Genomic DNA, 20,787 nt, shown 5'->3' with positions numbered 1-20,787 from the left:
AGAAAACAGGCAGTAGTCGAGATGAAGACAAGGAACTTCCTGTAGACAGTTTTATCCTGCTCTTCCTCTATGGAGGTCAGAACAGAATGTATGGGACACTGGCTCTCACTTTTAACTTGAGGACATCCTGGCCCCCACCAACACCTGCCCTGGTACCCACCAAGTGTTTTCAGAAAATGTGTGGGGGCCAAGAGTGGCTATTGCCCAGAAGGCTTCTGATTGGCCATTGGTAGGCTTCCCTTTCTGTGTGTGACAGCCCGCTGTTAATGACCTTTGTAATCAAAGCAGTAATTAAGAAGATGATTGGCCATTGGAGATTTGATTGGCAGTGCAGATTTTTTAAAATGTTGCTTTGGCAGCCACTGCAGGTACAGCACAAGGATCTTCACTGTGTGACTGAAGGTAAGCTGCAGTAACATTTTGTGGCTGGTTCCGCCTCCTGCAACAGCGGTTTTCTTGGCTGCACCCCCCCCCCACAGGGTTGCCAGCTCCGGGTTGGGAAATACCTGGAGATTTTGAGGGTGGAGCCTGAGGAGGGTGAGGTTTGGGACTTCAATGCCATAGAGTCCAATTGTCAAAGGGGCCATTTTCTCCAGGGGAACTCATCTCTGTCCCCTGGAGATCAGTTGGAATAGTGGGAGATCTCCAGCTACCACCTAGAGGTTGGCAACCCTAACCCCCCATGCTGTGCCAGAATTACAAAGGTGCCCCCAGGTTCAAAATGGTTGGGGACCCTTGCTCTAACTGGTACACCAGTGATAGTATTGCTAGATGTAACAGGGCTTAACTGAGCATTGGGGAATTGCCAACTCACAAAGTGCTAAATCTATTCCAGAAACGGAATGTAGTGTGTATGTTGGAGAGGTCATGCTTTTTCTTCTCTTCAACTGTTCATCATGGGCTTACTCATGCATGGATGTCACCCCAAAACACATCCCTGACAGTCTGACGTCCGTTAGCTGCAGATGAATATGTCAACTGCATCCACCCTGCTGTGGCTAAGTAGTTCCAATGAAAGCTCTTTTCTGATACTGTCAAATGAACAATTCTCCTGTGTTCGAAGAGCGTGGGTAGTAGTTAAGAGTGGTGGTTTGGAGCGGTGAACCCTGATCTGGAGAACTGGATTTGTTTCCCCACTCCTACACATGAAGCCACCTGGGTGGCCTTGGGCAAGTTACAGCTCTGTTAGAGCTCTCTCAGCCCCACCTACCTCACAGGGTGTCTGTTGTGGGGAGGGGAAGGTGATTGTAAGTCGGTTTGAGTCTCCCTTAAGTGGTAGAGAAAGTCGGCATATAAAAACCAACTCTTCTTCTTCCTCCTCTGCCTTGGTGGGAAGAAAGAGCTTTGTAAAAAGACCTAAAGTAGTCTCCACTAAAAGTGGTTGCTTTGGCTTACTTGGAAGCCAACATCACTACATTAAATCATGGTCACATTTAACAACAGTTGAGAAATCATTAATGGAACTATGTGCTAAGTGCATGCTATGAAGACTACCCTGCATGATGAATTGGTGTGCCCTGGTGTTCTGGCTGCTTCATATCGAGCTGTGTATAGTTCCATTTGCAGCTGTATATTACTGAATAGCTTATTGATCTGTTGTAATGACTGAGATTCATGCCTTTGGGGTATGATGTATATACCCACCATTATGTGCATACCTCTTGAACACTACACCAATGTCTTTCCCATCTTCAGGAGATTCATGACAGTCATGTTGAAACAAGGGCAGGCACAACACATACACCCGAAAAGGCACGACCCAACTTCAAAAATATTGGAAAAAATCATGGAAATTCTACGACTGGCACAAAATGCAAGGAATGGTGTTTGGCTTTATTTGTTTGTTTGTTTATAGACCCCCTTTCTCACTTGGACTCAAGGCGGATTACACAGAGTGAGTCAGTACAATTGGCAGATGGGACATTCAATGAACAATGCAATAGGATTAGGGTTGAAGAACCAATCAGAAGTGTAAAAGCAGAACTGAAGCAAAGCATAAATATGAGCAAGACAGTGAATGATGCAAAATTCCATAATAGGATCCTAGTTTCAACAAGCTATATACAGTAGTATAGATGACAGACCCTAATAATTTTTCTAAGTAACTTTGTGACTCATTTAGTACAGTGCAAGTCTATTGCCTGTGTAGAAAAGTCCTCTTGAATAATTCAGTTTTGCACAGTTTGCAGAAAGCCCGGAGAATGGGAGCCTTCCTGACCTCCTCAGGAAGGCTGCTCCACAAGGTAGGTGCCACAACAGAGAAGGCACATGTACAGGCAATTGTTGATTTTGCACATTTGCAGGTTGGCACCTGCAGAAGACGGCACTCTGATGAGTGAAGCTGTCATAGTGGAGCGTAGGGGGAGAGACGGTCTCACATATATGAAGGCCCAGGCGGTGAAGGCTTTGTACATGATGGCTAATACCTTAAATTGAGCCTGGTGACTGATGGGCAGCCAGTGAAGTGCCTGAAGGATGGGAGTAATATGCCTGCTCCGTCTAGCTAGCCTGATAAATAGTTGAGCTGCAGCATTCTGCACCAGCCGGAGTTTCCACATTGATTTTGAGGGGAGACCAATGTACAGCGTATTGCAGTATTCTAGTCTTAATGTTACTGTGGCATGGATCTAGGTGGCCAGATCAGCTGTATCAAGGGGCCATCTTTTGGGTTAGGCTGAGCTGGAAGAAAGCCTTTTAAGCAACTGCATTAACTTGCTTCTCCAGTAATAAAGTTGGGCCCAGTATAACTCCAAGGCTCTTAACAGACTCGGCAAAGGTCAGCTGAACTCCATCAAATGTGGGGAGCACAGTGTCCATCAAGATCTCTGCCTTCAATGATGAAGTTTCTGAACACCCGAACTGCAGGAGTGGCCAACACTTTCATCATGCTAAAGTTTCCATTCTCAAACATAGTGAAGGAAGTGAGCTCTGTCTAGTTCACAAAGACTTATTTCTCCATCTTTTAGGTGCTACAAGAGTCCTGTTTTGGTTGCATTATGCTAGCCTCTGTCAGTTTTTTTTTTTTTAATTCTGGCATATTACCTAATTAAATCAAACTTCATTTTTCCCCTTCTTACAATTATCTAGAACTTTCATTAGGGGGTACAAGCTAGCAAAAAGATGAGGGTTTTGCAGAAAGTGTGGTTTTCACACAGTGGCAATTCAATTAGGATCAAATTGCCTGCTGAAGGCAGTTTCATGTTATGGAGGAGTTTCACATTTTTAAAAAAATGCCTTTAAAACTTTTATATTCTGGCCGGGAAGCCTCTCACGAGGCAGCCATCGCCTATCTACCCCCCCCCCCACTCTTCAGGAATGGGCTGCCCGTCTTGTGCAACTCATCTGTAATTTTTGGCCAATTAATCTTAACACTGAGAAGGTATCTTGACACCGATGTCTGAAGTTAGCTCTATGAAAAATGGGATTTAATATACATTTAAAGAAACACTCTATTCCCTCCTCAGTACCATCTCTCACCAGAGATTTTGCTACATAATTGCACAGCTGCCTTGGCTGATAGTTCTACAGTGTAATTTTAGGTGTCTTGATAGATTACTTTTCCAATAAATCAGCCTCTGTCATAATAGGGTAGTATGTTCTTGTCATAATATTATGATGTGAAAGGACTGTTCTGTCATTTACACTGCCTCGACTGTCACGTCAGGTAACTTTATAGGAATGTAATTATGTGGAAAACTATATTACTTTTATCTAAACATTCCCGTTTCAAGAACACGTCAATCACTGCCTTACAGTTTCTGCTGTACACCGATGCCACCAAGGGGAAAGAGCTCAACAATTCAAATACAAAATTGAGTAGTCTTGTGAGAAGGGATTAGCAGCTTGTAAGAATAAAATATGTTGATAGTTAAATACACACAGAGAAACAGAAGAGGTATCAATAATGTGATGCTTACTCTAAAACAATTCCATCTTCTTACATTATCTACAGCCTACATGAGTATATGCTGTATTGAAACTCATGTGATTCACACAATTTTCCTATGAACTAATCTGGAGAGCCAGCATGGTGTAGTGGTTAAGAGCGGTGGACTCTAATCTAGAGAACTGGGTTTGATTCCTTACTCCTCCACATGAGCGGTGGACTCTGATCTGGTGACCCAGGTTGGTTTCCCCACTACTATACATGAAGCCAGCTGGGTGACCTTGGGCTAGTCACAGTTCTCTTAGAGCTCTCTAAGCCTTACCTACCTCACAAGGTTTCTGTTGTGGGGAGAGGAAGGGAAGGAGATTGTAAAATGGTTTGATTCTCCTTAAAAGGTAGAGAAAGTCAACATATAAAAACCAACTCTTCTTCTAATCCTCTCTAACTGAATGTTTTCACATTTTTTGTTTCTAGCTAATGGATGTAGCGAGCATAGTCTCATGGACATGGATAAGTTTGGCCCCACAATCCTGAAGATTATTGGAAGGGCTGTTTTGGGCAATTCTTCATCCACGAATACAAACTGTGCTCTTTGAGAGCTAACAAGGAAGTTGAAATGTCCTGCTTCTGTCGTGTAAGTAAACAGAACTGTAGTGACACCTAGGGATAGAACACAAGCATTACATCCTGTGCAAGTGTCAGTTTAGATCAGAGTAGATTTAAGGCTCAGCTAAAACACACCCAGCTTCACCACCTTTCTAAACTACAACTACAAGAAGAGTTGGTTTTTATATGCTGACTTTCTCTACCACTTAAGGGAGACTCAAACCAGCTTACAATCACCTTCCCTCCCCCTCTCCACAACAGACACCCTGTGAGGTAGGTGGGGCTGAGAGAGCTAACAGAGCTGTAACTTGCCCAAGGTCACTCAGCTGGCTTTGTGTGGAGGAGTGGGGAAACAAATCCGGTTCCCCAGATTAGCCTCCGCCGCTCATGTGGAAGAGTGGGGAATCAAACCCGGTTCTCAAGATCAGACTCTACCACTCCAAACCACTGCTCTTAACCACTACACCACGCTGGCTCTCTCAAGTCCACTTGATACTGGTATCCTTGAAATGCTGCATTCGTTTAGTTTCCAACATGCATCAATTTATACCAACTCTTATTATTCTTTGCAGAGTGGGCAACTTGCTCTGTGACACCAGCAGAGAAGTCCATCCAAAGCAAGTTGCTGTTGAAGTAGCCATTGAACACATGAAGCTCCTTTTACAGAGTCAGACCAAGGTCAGTACTGTCTATTGTGGCTCTCTTTCACATTCCCTTGATCCGTTTTTTTTTTAAACTGGAGTTGCCAGGGATTGAAATGGAGACCGTCTGTATGCAAAGCAGATGCTCTGGATTAACTCTGTATAGCACTGTATTCTTAGTTATCTTCATGGCTTAGTGAATCTTGAACTCCTTAGCCCTAGTCAGATACCAACAACTACACCCTATTGGCAGCCACCATATTTCAGTCATAAATCTTATCTGACATTTATTAAATTACAGTTAAAATGTGATGGCCCACTGCCAACCACAGAATGGCTTGTATTTAAATCTCTACCATACAGCAGAAACTTACCCCTTTAAAGTAGGCCCCTCCTCTCCTGCCAGAAAAAGAACATGGTATGCGAACAAATACAAAGTCCATTAATTGGCACAGTTTATGACCAAACAACTTGCTTCAAAATAACATCAATAGCAATGCCTACTTTTCAGGCTGCGAAGCAAGTATCACCTTCACATTGAACCGCTTTGATTATGCCAATAAAGGTTTTTGAAATTTGACCTTCTCACTGCACAGGGTGGTTAAGAACATAAGAAAAGCCATGATGGATCAGACCATCAAGTCCCGCAGTCTGTTCACACAGTCGCCAACCAGGTGCCTCTAGGAAGCCCACAAGCAAGATGACTGCAGCAGCATTATCCTGCCTGTGTTCCACAGCACCTGATATTAATAGGCATGCTCCTGTGATATTGGAGAGAGTAGGTATGCGTCATGACTAGTATTCATTTTAACAAGCAGCCATGGATAGCTCTATCCTCTATAAACATGCCCACCCCTCTTAAAGCCTTCCAAGTTGGCAGCCATCACCACATCCTGGGGCAGGGAGTTCCACAATTTACCTCTGCGTTGTGTGAAGAACGACAATGGTTCTCATGACTGAATGCTTCTCCACAAAAAAAGATCCTTTGCACACAGAAAACTAGATGTCAGAAAGGCCTTCACCTAGTCTTCTCCTCAACATGTTTGCTTTCTCGGTAGAAATCTCCCCCCCCCCCAAAAAAAATGGGGTGGTGTCTGAAGTGGTACAGCCCAGTCATAGGATTACCACTTCCCTCTACTATGTCAGAGTATTTATTCCCCAGCTAGGATGGTGTTTGTCTCTGTAGACCAAATGTGAAACCTTTTAAGACAAACATTTACCGGTAATTAAAAAAATGAATTCCAATTTAACTCAAATGTAAACAACTTTATATATTTATCTGAATGCAAACCCTGCCAAATTCAATGCAATTTAGTCTTAAGTAAGAGTGTTTAGAATTACACAGCCTTCATTTACTGCTTTTTAGTCCAGTTTTTTTTCCAAAAAGACTTCAGGCAGACTATAAATAAATCTTAAAATTTAAATTTTACTTTCTTCCTGTTGGAATCTAATCAGCTTAAGCTTGCTCTAGGCAGTAGTTTTATAATCTAGAGCTGTTTTAACCAATGACTGCATCCTAGAACCACTAATTTATGAAGTATTCTAGTCTCTTCCTCCCCCTCACTAGATTTGATTTTGTATGTTCATTTTTCTTTTTAAAAAGAAAACTAAATAGATACTAATCTAATAGATGACTTATTAAAGGAAGCCACGGCCCTCAGTTTACAAGACTTGAGCAAGGCTGTTAACAATAGGACAGGACGTTTTGGAGGTCATCAATTCATGGGGTTGCCACAAGTCAGAAGTGACTTGACAGCACTTAACACACATGCAACCTAATAGAGTTGTTCTAAGACTTGCTAAATATGTATGTGAAGCACTTTGAATACTTAGAATGTACTATGTAAATTGCTACAGCAATGAAACTAATCAGGGAGACAGCCTATTCTAGATGTGGTTGCGCTCCCCCGCTCCCCCAAATAAGAGCCAGTTCAGCTGGGAGATGCAATTATATCCTTTATGCATGGAAACTCAAGTGTTCCAATACATCATATTCTCTTGTACTGTCCACTTTTCACACAGCTTCGATGCAGCTTAATTAGTTCTCTTCCAATTTACTACTGCAATGACTACTGGTAACATAGCCCATTTATTGGATGACAAAAGCTTCGAAGTTACCACTCAGGTAGCTGAGTTCCTGGCCAAGGTCCTAATGGAGGGAGAAAGAAGGAGGGGAACCCTCATTTGTTTATTATAAAATTTACTGATGAACTGTGTATTCGTTTTTTAGATCCATATCTAGCTGCTTTACCTTGTTTGTTTTGTTACTGTAAATGCCAATAAAGGTTCTGTTTTCTGTTCTGACTCAAGTGTCCTTTGTGGCTTAGTACCTCTTGTCAAATTCAGGCCGTGGATCTTCCTTGCAAGGCATGATCCAGCAAGTTGAGCTCTGATTATGACAGGGCTTGATTACTATACCGTGAGCTAGATGAGGTTATGTCCCTGAAGACTGTTCAGAAGCTGCACAGTACAAAATGCCATAGCACAACTGCTGCCCAGCGATAAATTATACGGAAACATCTACAGCCAGTATTAAGAGCTACACTTGCTGCTGATTTTCTGTGCTTAAGAAGTCAAAGTGCTGGCTATTACCTTTAAAGAACTAATCAGCCTAGGAACATAGTACTTAATGGATTGCAATGTTTCTATTCTTTTTAGATGTTTGTAGTTGGTGACCTACTAGCTTGCGTGTGGGTTTCAATATCTTATGAAAACATAAGCCACAAGAAATCTTTAAGACACCACAAAACTTATTTTGGTTGCAGCAGAACACAGCCCCCCATAGTAATAAACATAAATTTTTATATACTCATGAATACATGCATACAAATATATTGCAGCAGCTACCTGTGACATGTTGTTTAACCTTTTTTCCCTTTACCAAAACTGAACAGAACATTCAAAAACAATGTGGACTGCTAGATATACTCAAGAGTGTTTCAAAGTTGCAGACTCTTTACAGTGGACCAACAAATACTAGGCACAGGAGTATTGAAATTCCCATTCCCTACAAAAATCAGAAATGCTTTATGCTTCAAGCCAATTGGAATGACATATTTAAATATAAATAAGTTATGTGTGCCACAAAGGGAACAATTAGATACATCCTGCTATATAAGGATATTCTAAGGTGACTCTTTATCGAGTGATGCTAAAGTTATTCCATCAGCACTACCTCATTTATTCACAATATCCATAGTCAAATCACAATTACTATTGTAGGAATCTGATGAAAAACAAAATCTAACCTGAATTCCCTGGCTGTAAAAAAGTAATCAGTTTTGTAGCACACGGACTACACAAATGCCATTTTATTTTGGCACATACAGTATAATAAAGCTAGCACAATGCATATCTCCTCTAGGGAATAATTCTGGTTTTGAAAGCATTGGAGCAATCAGATTTTGCAGCTTCCTGATGAACCACCCTGAGAGGGGGAAAACACATTTGCTGTAAGAACTGGAGATGTCATTAAGATCAAAGTAACAATATTTATTGCATTTTTAAGATGGCATTTTTTAAAACAGTAAATTAATAGTGCACAATGGCTTCACTTGAACCTTCTCAAAAGTGGGAAATCAAAAAAGCCAGAAACCCCCTCTACCTCAGGAATGGAGTGTAGTAGGCTGATGCACTTCTCCAAGGGATGGCATCTAGTTTAACAAACTGTCATCCCTGTGCTCTAAATACATTTGAGTTAATGCTCTGTGTACACTAAATCCATTTATTTTAAATTTGTTGTCTACATTGAGTGAAATAAAAACATCGCTCTGTACAATCCACTATGAGCAGTGAGTACAACAGCAAAAAGTATCATACAGTTTATACACAACTGATTTCTTTTTTCCATTTCTCCTACAAAGGAACCAGAGCAAACCTAATCTGTACATAACTTAATTTGGAAAACTTAAAACTTACAAGAGGGAAGGCCAAATATTACAGCCCATAACTGTGCCCAAAAAAGTTTCCTGATCGTGGTATTCACTGGAATATGGGTGAGAGTGCAGGTGAAGTAAAGCATGCTAAAACCATGTTCTCAGGTCTTTCTCAATTTGTAAATGTTTAAATTAAACATGTCTCTAAAGAAATGTCCAAAGCAGAGCAGTAGTACTGGGAATTCGGTCTTACCAGCCGTGTTTCTTTTGTAACCCAACGTATACAATGCGCAAAGTGCTAAGCAACACTACAGAAAACACATTTACATCAACACTGAAGATCTGGGGAAATGAAATTCCAACAATTTTATTTTAATGAGCTGTATTTTCTAAATTTGTTTTTATTTTTTTCCTGTTTTCATACAGTATTGAAAACAAAAACGCGGCACATTCACATTTTCCCGAGGAACTGTAAGGATGATCTCTACAGGAATAAACGCTGAGAAGCTTGAAGCTCAATCAATCTGATGTTGAAAACTCTCCAAAGGAGCAAAAGCTTGATCTGAATGGTCTAGAACATGTATTGTAATTTAATAGAAGAGATGGTCGTCTTAATATTTAATGATTTAAAAGAACTTCCCAGTTCATGCGAAGAGTATAGTCCAAGAATAAATCATATCTGTGGAACACATTTTATGCTACGTAAGTGTATACTTTGCGGTCCTCAGGTGTTCGTGCCAAATATTCTCGCTCAATAAGTCCTTCAATACGCTTTTTAATAACAACTGGACTTGGTAGGAATCGTGCCTTCAGTTGCTGAGTTACCTGGAACATAAGAAAAATGGTAAAATTGTCAGTAGTTGCTAGTGCTGCAAAAATACACAGCAGACTAAACTTTGAGGCTTTTCTACTCAAGCAAAATGAAGGGGAATGATATTAGTATGCCTCCACAGCTTTTTTCACAAAAGCCCAAGATGCATCAAAATCCAGAAAACGTAACCAAACAATATCATGAGGTACAAGTGGCACCTTCCAAGTTGGTGTGCGCGCGTAAAGTCGCAGCACACTTCTGGCGATTCCAGCAAGGGGCTTTCAAGGCAACTAAGTAAGCAGAGGTGGTTTGCCATTGCCTTCCTCTGCAGTCTTCCTTGGTGGCCTCCTTTCCAAGTACTGACCCTGCTTAGCTTCCGAGATCTGATGAGATCATGCTATACCATGCCGCCTTCCCTCCCCTCCCAAGTTTAGCAGCAGACAATTCACTTTCATGGTATATCTGAAATTGCTCTAGAAACATTCCTATTAACTTTGTTCTCTGGTTCTTTGAGATGATTCAGGTGATTAACATTTAACCAACTGACATGACCATGGAACAAATACTTTCTGATGGCAAGTCTAGCTCAGAAATGCCTGTTCCATTCACCACGCTTTGTTATTAGACAATCAGAGCCCTCAGCAGTGACAAATTGTTATTAATATAAGAATTAGCATGTTCATGTTCTGACAAGACGTGATCTACTTCTCAAGATCACACAAAGAAGACTCAAAACCATCATGCTCTGGGTAGACTTGGCACACCATCATCTCTGTTCTGCAAAATGGTTACGTGGTGAATTAACACCTCGATAAGTGCTATGGGACTGACTGATCAATCAAGAGGAGCATGAGACAAACTAAGGCTCAAAAGTTACTGCTCCTGGAAACTGAATGAGATGTGGTTACTGCTGAGATTTGAAAGTTTCACGTATTACAGAACAGCAGTTTATATTTTGTATGAATCATAAATTCAAGTGACAAAGAACTTTAGTTTGTAGTGATATGTCCTCTGAGGAATTACATACATTATGAATACTAGGAAATAGAGTAAAGGTAAAGGTCCCCAGCTTTATCAAATTCCTCTTGGTGTATACAAAGGAGGCTTCTGGAGGCAGCAAGGGGAAACTGTTGTTGGGAACCATCTTGCCAACTGCTGTGTTTTCATCTCAGCTTCTCCTTGTCAGCAGGTGTTAAGTGCTGGGCATGGCCAAAGGGGCACGGACTTTTATTCCATGGCTTGTAGCCTTTGCCTTCATATGAGCCAGCCACTGTGCACAGGACTAGCCTAAGACTAGAATATAGTTTGTTTGTTTACTGGTTTATTTACATTGTGTGCTTTCTGTTGTAAGCCTCTTTGGTCCCCTTTGAGGAGACAAGCAGGATATACATTTTTAAAAATAAAAATATAAGTTCTATTTTGCAGAGATTTTGATCTATCATTCAGGAAGTTCTGAGAAATGTAGGTTATAAGAACGGTACAAAAAAACCATATACTGACTTTATATCAGTTAAATTCCCTTCAAGTCCCACAAAGAATCCTGGGAACTATATTCAGCTAAATATGTAAAGAATTGTGTTCAAGACCTCTCCCCTCACGGCATTATGTTGCCAGAGGAAAAGGAGTAAAAGACAGTGAAAACAGAAATGCAAAAAAATCCCAAGCAAATAACATACTTTGCTTTCCCCTTCTACCCAGCGAGAGTTTACCTCTGCTACTAGCACATTATGCTGCATCTTCTTCCTAGATTTCATTATCCGCACTATAGCAGCCTCTATCTCATGTTTTCTGTCGTCATCTACTTTCTGTCTTGTTTCTTTTCTTTCTGGATCTGATTCTCCTTGTTTGGCAGCAACTGAAAGAACAGGAGAAAGATCTCCAAAGTTACAAATATCCTTAGAATTGTGTCTCTTTCTGTTACTTGAAAATAAGTTAGAAACATTTTGTTCTTTAAATTAAATGATCGAGGAGCCATTTCAAAGGGACCATGGCAAAAAGGGCAGATTAAGTAAACAAATGATCTGGAACATTTGGTAAAATAGATATTTTAATTTAGGAGTTTAAAAAAGGCTGATGTTTCTTGCAGCTTTGTATTGCTGGTTTGTAGAGCAGGTTTAGAGGCTGTTTCTTTACAAAACCAAAGTTTTGTTTTAAAATAGATCTGTTTATATTCACTCGCCTGTTATGGTATGATAAAGGGGGAGAATTAAATCAAGGGTTACACATGCTTTTACAGGCAACTCACAAAAACCAGCTCCACAGAAGTCTAAAATCGTAGCATTTTTGGGGTCACCAACTGTTTCTTGTAGTTGCATGTATCTGTTCCATAACTGCCTCTTTTGCTTAATTTCCATTTATCTACTCAGCTCACGCTCAATCTATTTAATCCATTACAACCCTTTTTTATTTTGTGAAAACTTGTATATCATTCATTATCAGTTTAGCTGTTTATTTTTCAACACTGAAGTTAATCAAGGCTGTAGAGACAAGGATGAATACAACATATTCCTGTAAGTTGCTATACATGGACCCCATCTTACAAAAGGAAGGTGAAACCTCAAGGAAGCAGAGTCATCTGGAAACATTTTCCATGCAGACAACCCTAAGAATGGGTGGTGGCCAGATGAGATATCAACCACAGTACAAACTCAGCATTTTAGAAGGTTAAATACCTAATCTAGGCATAATGGCTATGGATGAACACAAACATACCTGTTTGAATCTTGACTCTGTGCAGTTTGGATGTGAACTGGTCATTCACTGTAAATATATGTCCATTTTCTATTTCTTTTGATTTGGGTTCTTTTGTGAGAACCCGTTGTGTTGGTTTTCCACATGCAAGGGACTGTAACGCTCGTACAAGCTCTCTTTCGGGGATATCTGTCTCCTGTTGTATTTCCTACATTAAAGATAGGACACTTGTTTATGTGGCATAAAAGAGGCTTTAAGAAAATCTGAACAGCTTTAACAATTTCTTTCCTCTCTACTCAAACCAGTGTATTCTTTGATATTTCAGAAGTTCAGAAAACACTTGGAGGAAGATGTAAACCTATGTTACATGCTTGGAAACATGTACGAAAGTGTTTTATTTCAAATCAACATGGTTGCCAGGTTAGATACAGAACAAGGAAAAGGTAAATAAACATGGTACCATTCCTAGAGTTTTGAAAGCAGAATCACTTTTACATCAAATGATAAACAGTCAACAACACCCAAAGGAAGTTTTAAACAGTCTTTATAAATTACTGTTAACATCAGAAAAAATACACAACCCATCAAACAAAATGTTCTTTTAGAAAAATACAAAATACAAATACATACATTTCAATGGGAAGCCAATCCAGCTAACCCATCATATAAAAATAAAAATTCTACTATGCTTGTGTTGACAGAGAAAATAGAATGAAGTTGCTGGAGTCCTCTTTATCACACCTATCTTAACTGCAATATATTCTCATGCACATGATCCAACATTATGCAACAATCAAGGTTTGATGGAACTACCACCTTTGGTTCCAGTATTAGTCTAAATAGAAACAAATGGGGAGGGGAGATACAAACATACAAAAATACGACATTGTCTTGAATGTCATAGTATAATTCTACAACTTATGAACACATGTACTTGTTTATATGTTAGTATTAGCTATTGGTAGAAAATTAATGCCACTCTAATGTCCCTATGATGAGGATCTCCAAAGCAGGTTGTGGAAGTACCTCTCACATTAAGAGGGACAGTGAAATTCTCTTCTTCTCAATCCTGAAGATAATTTATTTTGCCTAAATGTGGAAAACTGGTTATAAAAAGAAAATAACCAGCTTGGTACCCCTTATATTTCAGAATGCTTCGTTCCATACAGGCCTTAAAATACAAATCATTTCACTCAAAAAACAAACCCTGAAGCTATTATGAAATGCATTGTACGATCAGATGAAAAACAAAGATGCTTGATTGTAGACAGTGAGAGTGACATGTTTCATCATTTAAACCACTCCAAATAGATCAGTATTGCAATGCCCTTGTATATGGTGCAGCCTCATTTGGAATACTGTGTGCAGCTCTGGTCACCATACCAAAAAAAGCCAGAAGAAATACAGAAGATGGTAACCAAGATTATTAAGGGGCTGTAGCACCTTTCCTATGAGGAAAAGCGGGAGAGCTTGGGAATGGAATGATCGGGGATGGGACATGATAGAGGTTGATAAAATAATAGTAGCACTCGGGGGACACCCACTTAAGCTGTTGGGCAACAGAACAGACAAAAGAAAATACTTGTGCACTGAGTAATTAAATTGTGGAATTAATTGCCAATGGGCATAGTGATGGCCATGAATAGAGATGTCTTTAAAAGGGGGTTAGACAGATTTCATGGGGGGTAGGTCCATCAATGGCTACTAGCCATGGCGAGTTAAGGGAACCTCCATATACAGAGTAGCAAACCTCTGAGAGGCAGCCTCAGGAGAAGATATGTCTATATGTGTTATGACTGCTTTAGTATAGTTAAGTGATGGAACCAGAATCTCCTTTATTTAAATAAAGTACGATAATTGGAAATAGTAAATGGATTACATATCCATATAAGGGGGTGTGGCTCGTGGCAGAGCATCTGCTTGGAATGCAAAAGGACCCAGATTTATTCCCCAATATCTCCAGTTAAAAGAACCAGGCAGTAGGTGATGTGAGAGACCTCTACCATGGAAAGCTGCTGCCATTCTGAGAAGACAACACTAGCCTTGCTAGATGAATGGTCTAACTCGGTATAAGGCAACTTCATATATATAAACTGCCCTTTAATAGTATAGCAACTCACAAATTATTCTGACAACTAAGCATCTATTCTCCATTCCATGGCAAATACAGAATTATGTTTTTTTTTGGGGGGGGGAATGCACACACACAATCTTATCACTAATATCAAGTATTACAAAGAAAAACACAGCTTTCAGCATGTTAAACAAACAGGGCAGAAAAATCTGTTGCCTTAAAAAAGATCTGGAACACACAAAATATTCTTAGAGAAAAACCAAAGATACATTTAAGTATCCAGTGAGTTCTGGACACGCAAGACTTTCTCTAGCATGTACTGATGGTCCTGAATAAGGGGCCATGAGCTTCATGGATGCTCAAGGCATTAACAGCCTGTATACCAAGTTCAGGAATGTCCTGTTCAATTGCTGAAAGGAATGAATATTTCCCTCTCCATTAGATGGGGAAGAGATGACACCATATTCAAGAGACAACATGCATTTTTACAGTTACCTTGGAAAGCCACAATTCATACCTCAAAAGTGTATTTTTCTCTGTTGTTAAAGAGCATTAGTATCGTCATCTGGAAGGTGGATACTTGCAATATGTGCTTCCGTGTGTTGGAGCCAGTTACTTGGGCACCTCCTACACCGACTTCTGAGCCATCTTCCTGTTTTAATTTTTTAAACAGTCAAATATCATTTAGGGAACATTATGTTTTGCTCTCTGATTAATCTTGCCTATGTACTTATCATAAACTATAAATTGTTGCCTGACTAATCTGCTGCACACAGTTATTTTCATTTTAAACTATTAATCTCCATTTTCTTCTCCCAATGTTTAATATTTATTTTTGCCTTTAAAGGCAAGCATGTCCCTATTTGTTTTTAATGATCCATCTGAAAAGTTATTCTCATTCAGAATTCTATCATTCGTGTCTTGAAATTAAAAAAAAAAAGGTAAAGGTCCCCTGTGCAAGGACTAGGTCATTCCTGACCCATGGGGTGACGTCACATCCCAACGTGTTCTAGGCAGACTTTGTTTGCGGGGTGGTTTGCCAGTGCCTTCCCCAGTCATCTCCCCTTTACCCCCCAGCAAGCTGGGTACTCATTTTACCGACCTCGGAAGGATAGAAGGCTAAGTCAACCTTGAGCTGGCTTCCTGAAACCAACTTCCGTTGGGATCGAACTCAGGTCGTGAGCAGAGCTTGGACTGCAGTACTGCAGCTTTACCACTCTGCGCCACGGGGCTCTTGATATAAGACTGCATCAAATCAATTGGTTTCAGCACACACACAAAATGAAAGAAGCTGTCAAACTGTAAGCATGTGATAACAAAATCTTCTGCTATAATAAGGGTTCCCAAAATGAAACAGGTTTCTGCTAAGTGCCAGGGGCACAAAAAACCTGATAAAAATGGAACTAGAATTTAGCCTTTCAACAGTAGCCGAGAGGCCTACTTCAAACTATCGCTAAAGGTACAAATGTGAAAGTTGATACTAATATAGATGTGGAAAACAAATGTCCTACAGCAGGGGGGTCGAACTCATTCGTTACGAGGGCTGGATATGATATAAAAATTACTTGGTCGGGCCAGGCCATGTGTAGCATAAAATTTAATGTCAGGTACTGGAGATACAAACTTTATAGAAGACACAGGCAAAGCCAATTAATGATATATTTTTTTACTTAAAATATAAACATGCTTAAAACAATACTGTAAGAGTGCTCTTACAGTATTTTCTTTTATTTAACAACTGGCTCTCGGGCCAGGTAAAAGCTCTCAAGGGGCCACATCCAGCCCCCGGGCCTTAAGTTTGACATCCTGTCCTACAGAGATCTCAATTATTTAGACAGTTTGCTAGAGGGTACAGCTGCCATCCACAATGGTGTTTTTTTTTTTGGGGGGGGGGGAGGCTGACAAATGCACATGGGCCCCAAACTCCAAAAGGTAGATGACTCAAATGGAGGCTCCTGCACATTGATAACAGGATATACATTTACAATACTATTCATTTCTATTTATTTTTATTTAACGTTTCATTTATACTCCAATGTTCTCCCCCCTCAAGTAGGGATCCAAAGTGGCTTACATTCTCCCCCTTTTTTTATCCTAACAACCTTGTGGGGTAGGTTAGGCTGAGAGTGCATAATGATAATAAAAGCTCCCAAAATACAAATTTTTAAACAATTTAGTAAAGAAATGACAACTGCACCTAACTTGTATGCAAAGGATGGAAACATATTTGCAATCAAGCTGTTTCTGCATTCGTAACAGCCGAAGACACAAAATCTCTGTCTAGACACACAGTTTACCTTTTTCACAGGACCATAGAAGGTGGCGTTGAGGTCCGCCGATCCCATATGATGCTGGAGTGTCAGCTGTCGTCCACTGTGTTTGGCTAAATAAAATCTGCAAACAGTTCAAGATGTTGAAAGGACATTTGATCATTCATATTTTAAAATATAGATATAATAGCTTTTTCCATATCCATACAGTTTAATCAGTTTGTGATAAAGTAAACATTACAAGCAAGCAGAAAAGTTATTCTAAGCGGCAAAGTTTGGGCTTGTGCGCACATCGCCTTAAAGAAGGCCATGTTAAAGATCATGGACAGTTCTGGTGCCAACTAGTTTTTCCATCAGTCTGGTAGCGATTTAGTCCATAATGTCTTAAAAATTCAGCGCTAAGTACAGAATACAGGAACACTGGTTGGGAGGAGTTTCTGCAGCAGGACTTCAGAAGCCCTTCTAGGGGCACCCCTATGGAAGGGCAAACTGCTATTTCGAGTGGAAATTGACAAAGTCCTGGTCTGCATGAGCAGTGTTAGGTGAGAATCTTTAGGCACTGAGCACATGTTGTATGATTTAAAGCCACTAACCATTCATAGAAACTTCTTTGCCATTCCTTACCTCCTAAATATTTCAAAAGCATGTCTGGGGGCTGGGGGGATGTTGCACTTTGGTGTGGCCGACTGAGTAGGCCAGTAGCCTGTCGTGAGAACCCGCACTGTCAGATCAACACCACCTAGTGAGACCTACAGAAACAAAGGAAACAGGCATTGTAACCTCTTGTAATTGACTAAAGAGTTCGTTCTTCTGTTTTTAACATACAGGATGGACATGGCTGCCTTATTTTCACTGAAAAAACAAACAAGCTGCAGTATATGAGATATATTTTCCTGGGGGTGGGAGGAAACATATTCAAGAGGGGATGGAGAACTCGAAGTTCCATCAGGTCACATGAAACCACCCAAAAAAACTGCAGAACTGGATAACACTGGGAAAGCAAACTGAGGATTCAAGCTTGAATCATTCTATTTATACCTTCAGCAACTGGGACCAACAGTTATATTTCTACGTAAACAGTTTCAACAAGTACTTTAAACTACATTCTATATTGATCTAAACTGACTAATTCTTGGACATTACATACAGTTCAGACTTTAAAAAGGTAAAGTGTGCTGTTGAGCTGCAACCAAATTTCCATCTTATAGAGCTTTCAAGGCAAGAGATGAGCAGAGATAGTTTGCCATTCCCTTCTTCTGTAGAGCAGCCCCAGTCTTACTTGCTCTGATGAGATCAGGCTAATCTTAGCTATTAGGCCAAAACAGTCTAGAGAGGGACACTAAATAACAATATTCTTTGAATTATACCTTTTAAAGCCTAAGCATTATGACACTGTAGAGTGCTAGATTTTTAAAGTTATTTTGAAATATTTTTAATTCCCTTTATTTATGCCACGTCCTTCTCTCCAGTGGGGACTCAAAACAGCTTACATGCATTCTCCCCTCCTCTGTTTTGTAAGGTAGGTTAGGCTGAGTGTGACTGGCCCAAGGTCACCCAGTTATCTTCCATGGCAGAGTGGGGATTCGAACCTGGACCTCCCTGATCCTGGTCTCATTTAATTTTCCCAAGTTATGGGAAATGCAACTCTGTGATACCGTTTTCTTCCATGACAGTGTTGTATGCTTTTTTTTTTTTTTTTAAACATACACGCAGTAATACCCTTAAAGATAATTCACAGTGGGTAGCCGTGTTAGTCTGTCTGCAGTAGTAGAAAAGGGCAAGAGTCCAGTAGCACCTTAAAGACTAACAAAAATATTTTCTGGTAGGGTATGAGCTTTCGTGAGCCACAGCTCACTTCTTCAGATACAGCTAGAATGTGAATCCATCTGTCTTTAAGCAGAGGAGAGTGAATTCAGACAAGCATTAGTATGTAAATGTTAACAGTATGTAAATATGAATAGCAGGCGTGATGGGATTAGGTGTGATATGCAGAAGAGTCTGAGATGTCCAGGGGAGAGATAGGTGTGGAGAAATCAGCATTGGTAATGAGCATTGGTAAATACCAATGCTGATTTCTCCACACCCATCTCTCCCCTGGACATCTCAGACTCTTCTGCATACCACACCTAATCCCATCACGCCTGCTATTCATATTTACATACTGTTAACATTTACATACTAATACTTGTCTGAATTCACTCTCCTCTGCTTAAAGACAGATGGATTCACATTCTAGCTGTATCTGAAGAAGTGAGCTGTGGCTCACGAAAGCTCATACCCTACCAGAAAATATTTTTGTTAGTCTTTAAGGTGCTACTGGACTCTTGCCCTTTTCTAGGGCAATACAATACCCTTGTAATGAATGCAAAAATTCATTGTCCTGGGTTTGACATTTGGCTAACTCAACCTTGACACAGTTTTTCTAATATTTCCAAAGTTTCATCCTCAATGGAATTGGATGCAATTTTAAGGGGAGTGGATACCATATAAACAAATCATTTTAATGGTTTTCCCATTAAAAAGTAGGATCTGCTACGTGAGGACATTGAGATTTCCAATGACAACTGGCTTGCCATGGAGAAACTTCCTTTTATTTCCTCATTCTCTTTCAGACGAACATGGGTCCGGCAAACATTGAGGTCAGCCTGCCTCCTGGCCTGTGATCAGTTTTGGAAAATGGGCTTTGATTCCTAGAACTCTAATTATGCAAGAGCACACATATGTCAATTTTTAACATGCAGGAACTAAGATGGCTTTTTGGTCTGCTTTAGAAACATGTGCTTTTTATATTCTAATGTTCTCTTTTTTTCTTAGCAATAAATACATTATTTTATTTTAATCACTCTCCTCTGCCCAGAGTTCGTCTCTTTAAGCTAACCCATGTTAACTGCTTTCTACATAACTCTACTGATAATCAGGACAAGAGAATTTGGGGCCTCCTCCTCAGCCAGGTGAGATGATAGCAGTGACAGCAGATATTTTATGAGATTCTGAATTTTTTAGCAGATAGTACAAGATGAATAGTTTGGCAGAAACCTCTGCTTAGCCCCAGATTTGCCAAAGTCTTCTGGACTAAATCTACAACATAATCCATATTAGAAATAAATAGAAAACTGATTAGAAGAAGAAGAGTTGGTTTTTATATGCTGCTTTTCTCTACCTTTTAAGGAGAATCAAACCATCTTACAATCTCCTTCCCTTCTTCTCCCCAAAACAGAGGTAGGTGAGGCTGAGGGAGTCGAAGAGCACTGAGACTAGCCCAAGGTCACCCAGCTGGCGTCATGTGGAGGAGAGGGGAAACCAGTTTAGAGTCCGCCTCTCTTAACCACTACACCAGAGAACTGATTAAATCATGCAGTGCCAAAGAGTTGTACCCAACCTCGGTCTTCCACCCTCATGGTCCCCTCAAGCGCCCAGGATCAATAGGCTGCAGCAGGAAGGGAAAGTCTCATTCCACAAGCTTTATTTTGCTTGCAGTTCATTAGCTATAATGCCTTTATAAAAGTCTGTGATGTATATGGAACTCTGATGATCTAGAGACTTGGATTTTTTTAAATGCACAAACTACAAGTTAGAACCCTACAAGCGAGAAACATTTCTTTTAAATGGAACGTAAGATCACCTAAGGTGCTGCTGAATAGTCAATTATTTAGACCGCCTCACAAAAAGCAGGTGTGTGCCACCTGGTGGTGGAAACAGTTCAGCTAGTACATTTAGTTTAGAAGCATCCCAGATCTTACCCAAACCAATACTACAAATTCTATAACGAGACCCAATGGCCACCAATCTTCTTCATCTTGAATGCTAAATAATGCATTTTTAAATGGTCCCCCCCTCCATAAAATACTGAAATAATTGCATGTAATGCAACTGGGATACTTATTCGCTTTTTGCTCTACTTGTTAAGGTCTCCCCTCCTACTCATTCCTAGTG

At 40.2% G+C, this 20,787-nt stretch overlaps 1 protein-coding gene across 1 annotated transcript in view; it reads right to left on the bottom strand.

Annotated features, from left to right (window-relative positions):
* Window positions 1-8,604: 8,604 nt before the first annotated feature.
* Window positions 8,605-20,787, bottom strand: part of CUL3 (cullin 3) — a 56,890-nt gene continuing 44,707 nt past the window's right edge. Inside the window, exons 11-16 of the mRNA XM_056849375.1 lie at window positions 17,479-17,603; window positions 16,882-16,978; window positions 15,102-15,236; window positions 12,532-12,718; window positions 11,529-11,674; window positions 8,605-9,833 (exon numbers count right to left, since the gene is read on the bottom strand). Of these exons, the coding sequence (XP_056705353.1) occupies window positions 9,702-9,833; window positions 11,529-11,674; window positions 12,532-12,718; window positions 15,102-15,236; window positions 16,882-16,978; window positions 17,479-17,603 (822 nt within the window). The 3' untranslated portion in view covers window positions 8,605-9,701. The remainder of the gene's footprint in view (window positions 9,834-11,528; window positions 11,675-12,531; window positions 12,719-15,101; window positions 15,237-16,881; window positions 16,979-17,478; window positions 17,604-20,787) is intronic.

The sequence above is a fragment of the Euleptes europaea genome, chromosome 5 (genome assembly GCF_029931775.1).
Source record: "Euleptes europaea isolate rEulEur1 chromosome 5, rEulEur1.hap1, whole genome shotgun sequence".
NCBI classification, from domain to species: domain Eukaryota; kingdom Metazoa; phylum Chordata; class Lepidosauria; order Squamata; family Sphaerodactylidae; genus Euleptes; species Euleptes europaea.
This window is presented reverse-complemented; position numbering and strand designations above follow the sequence as displayed.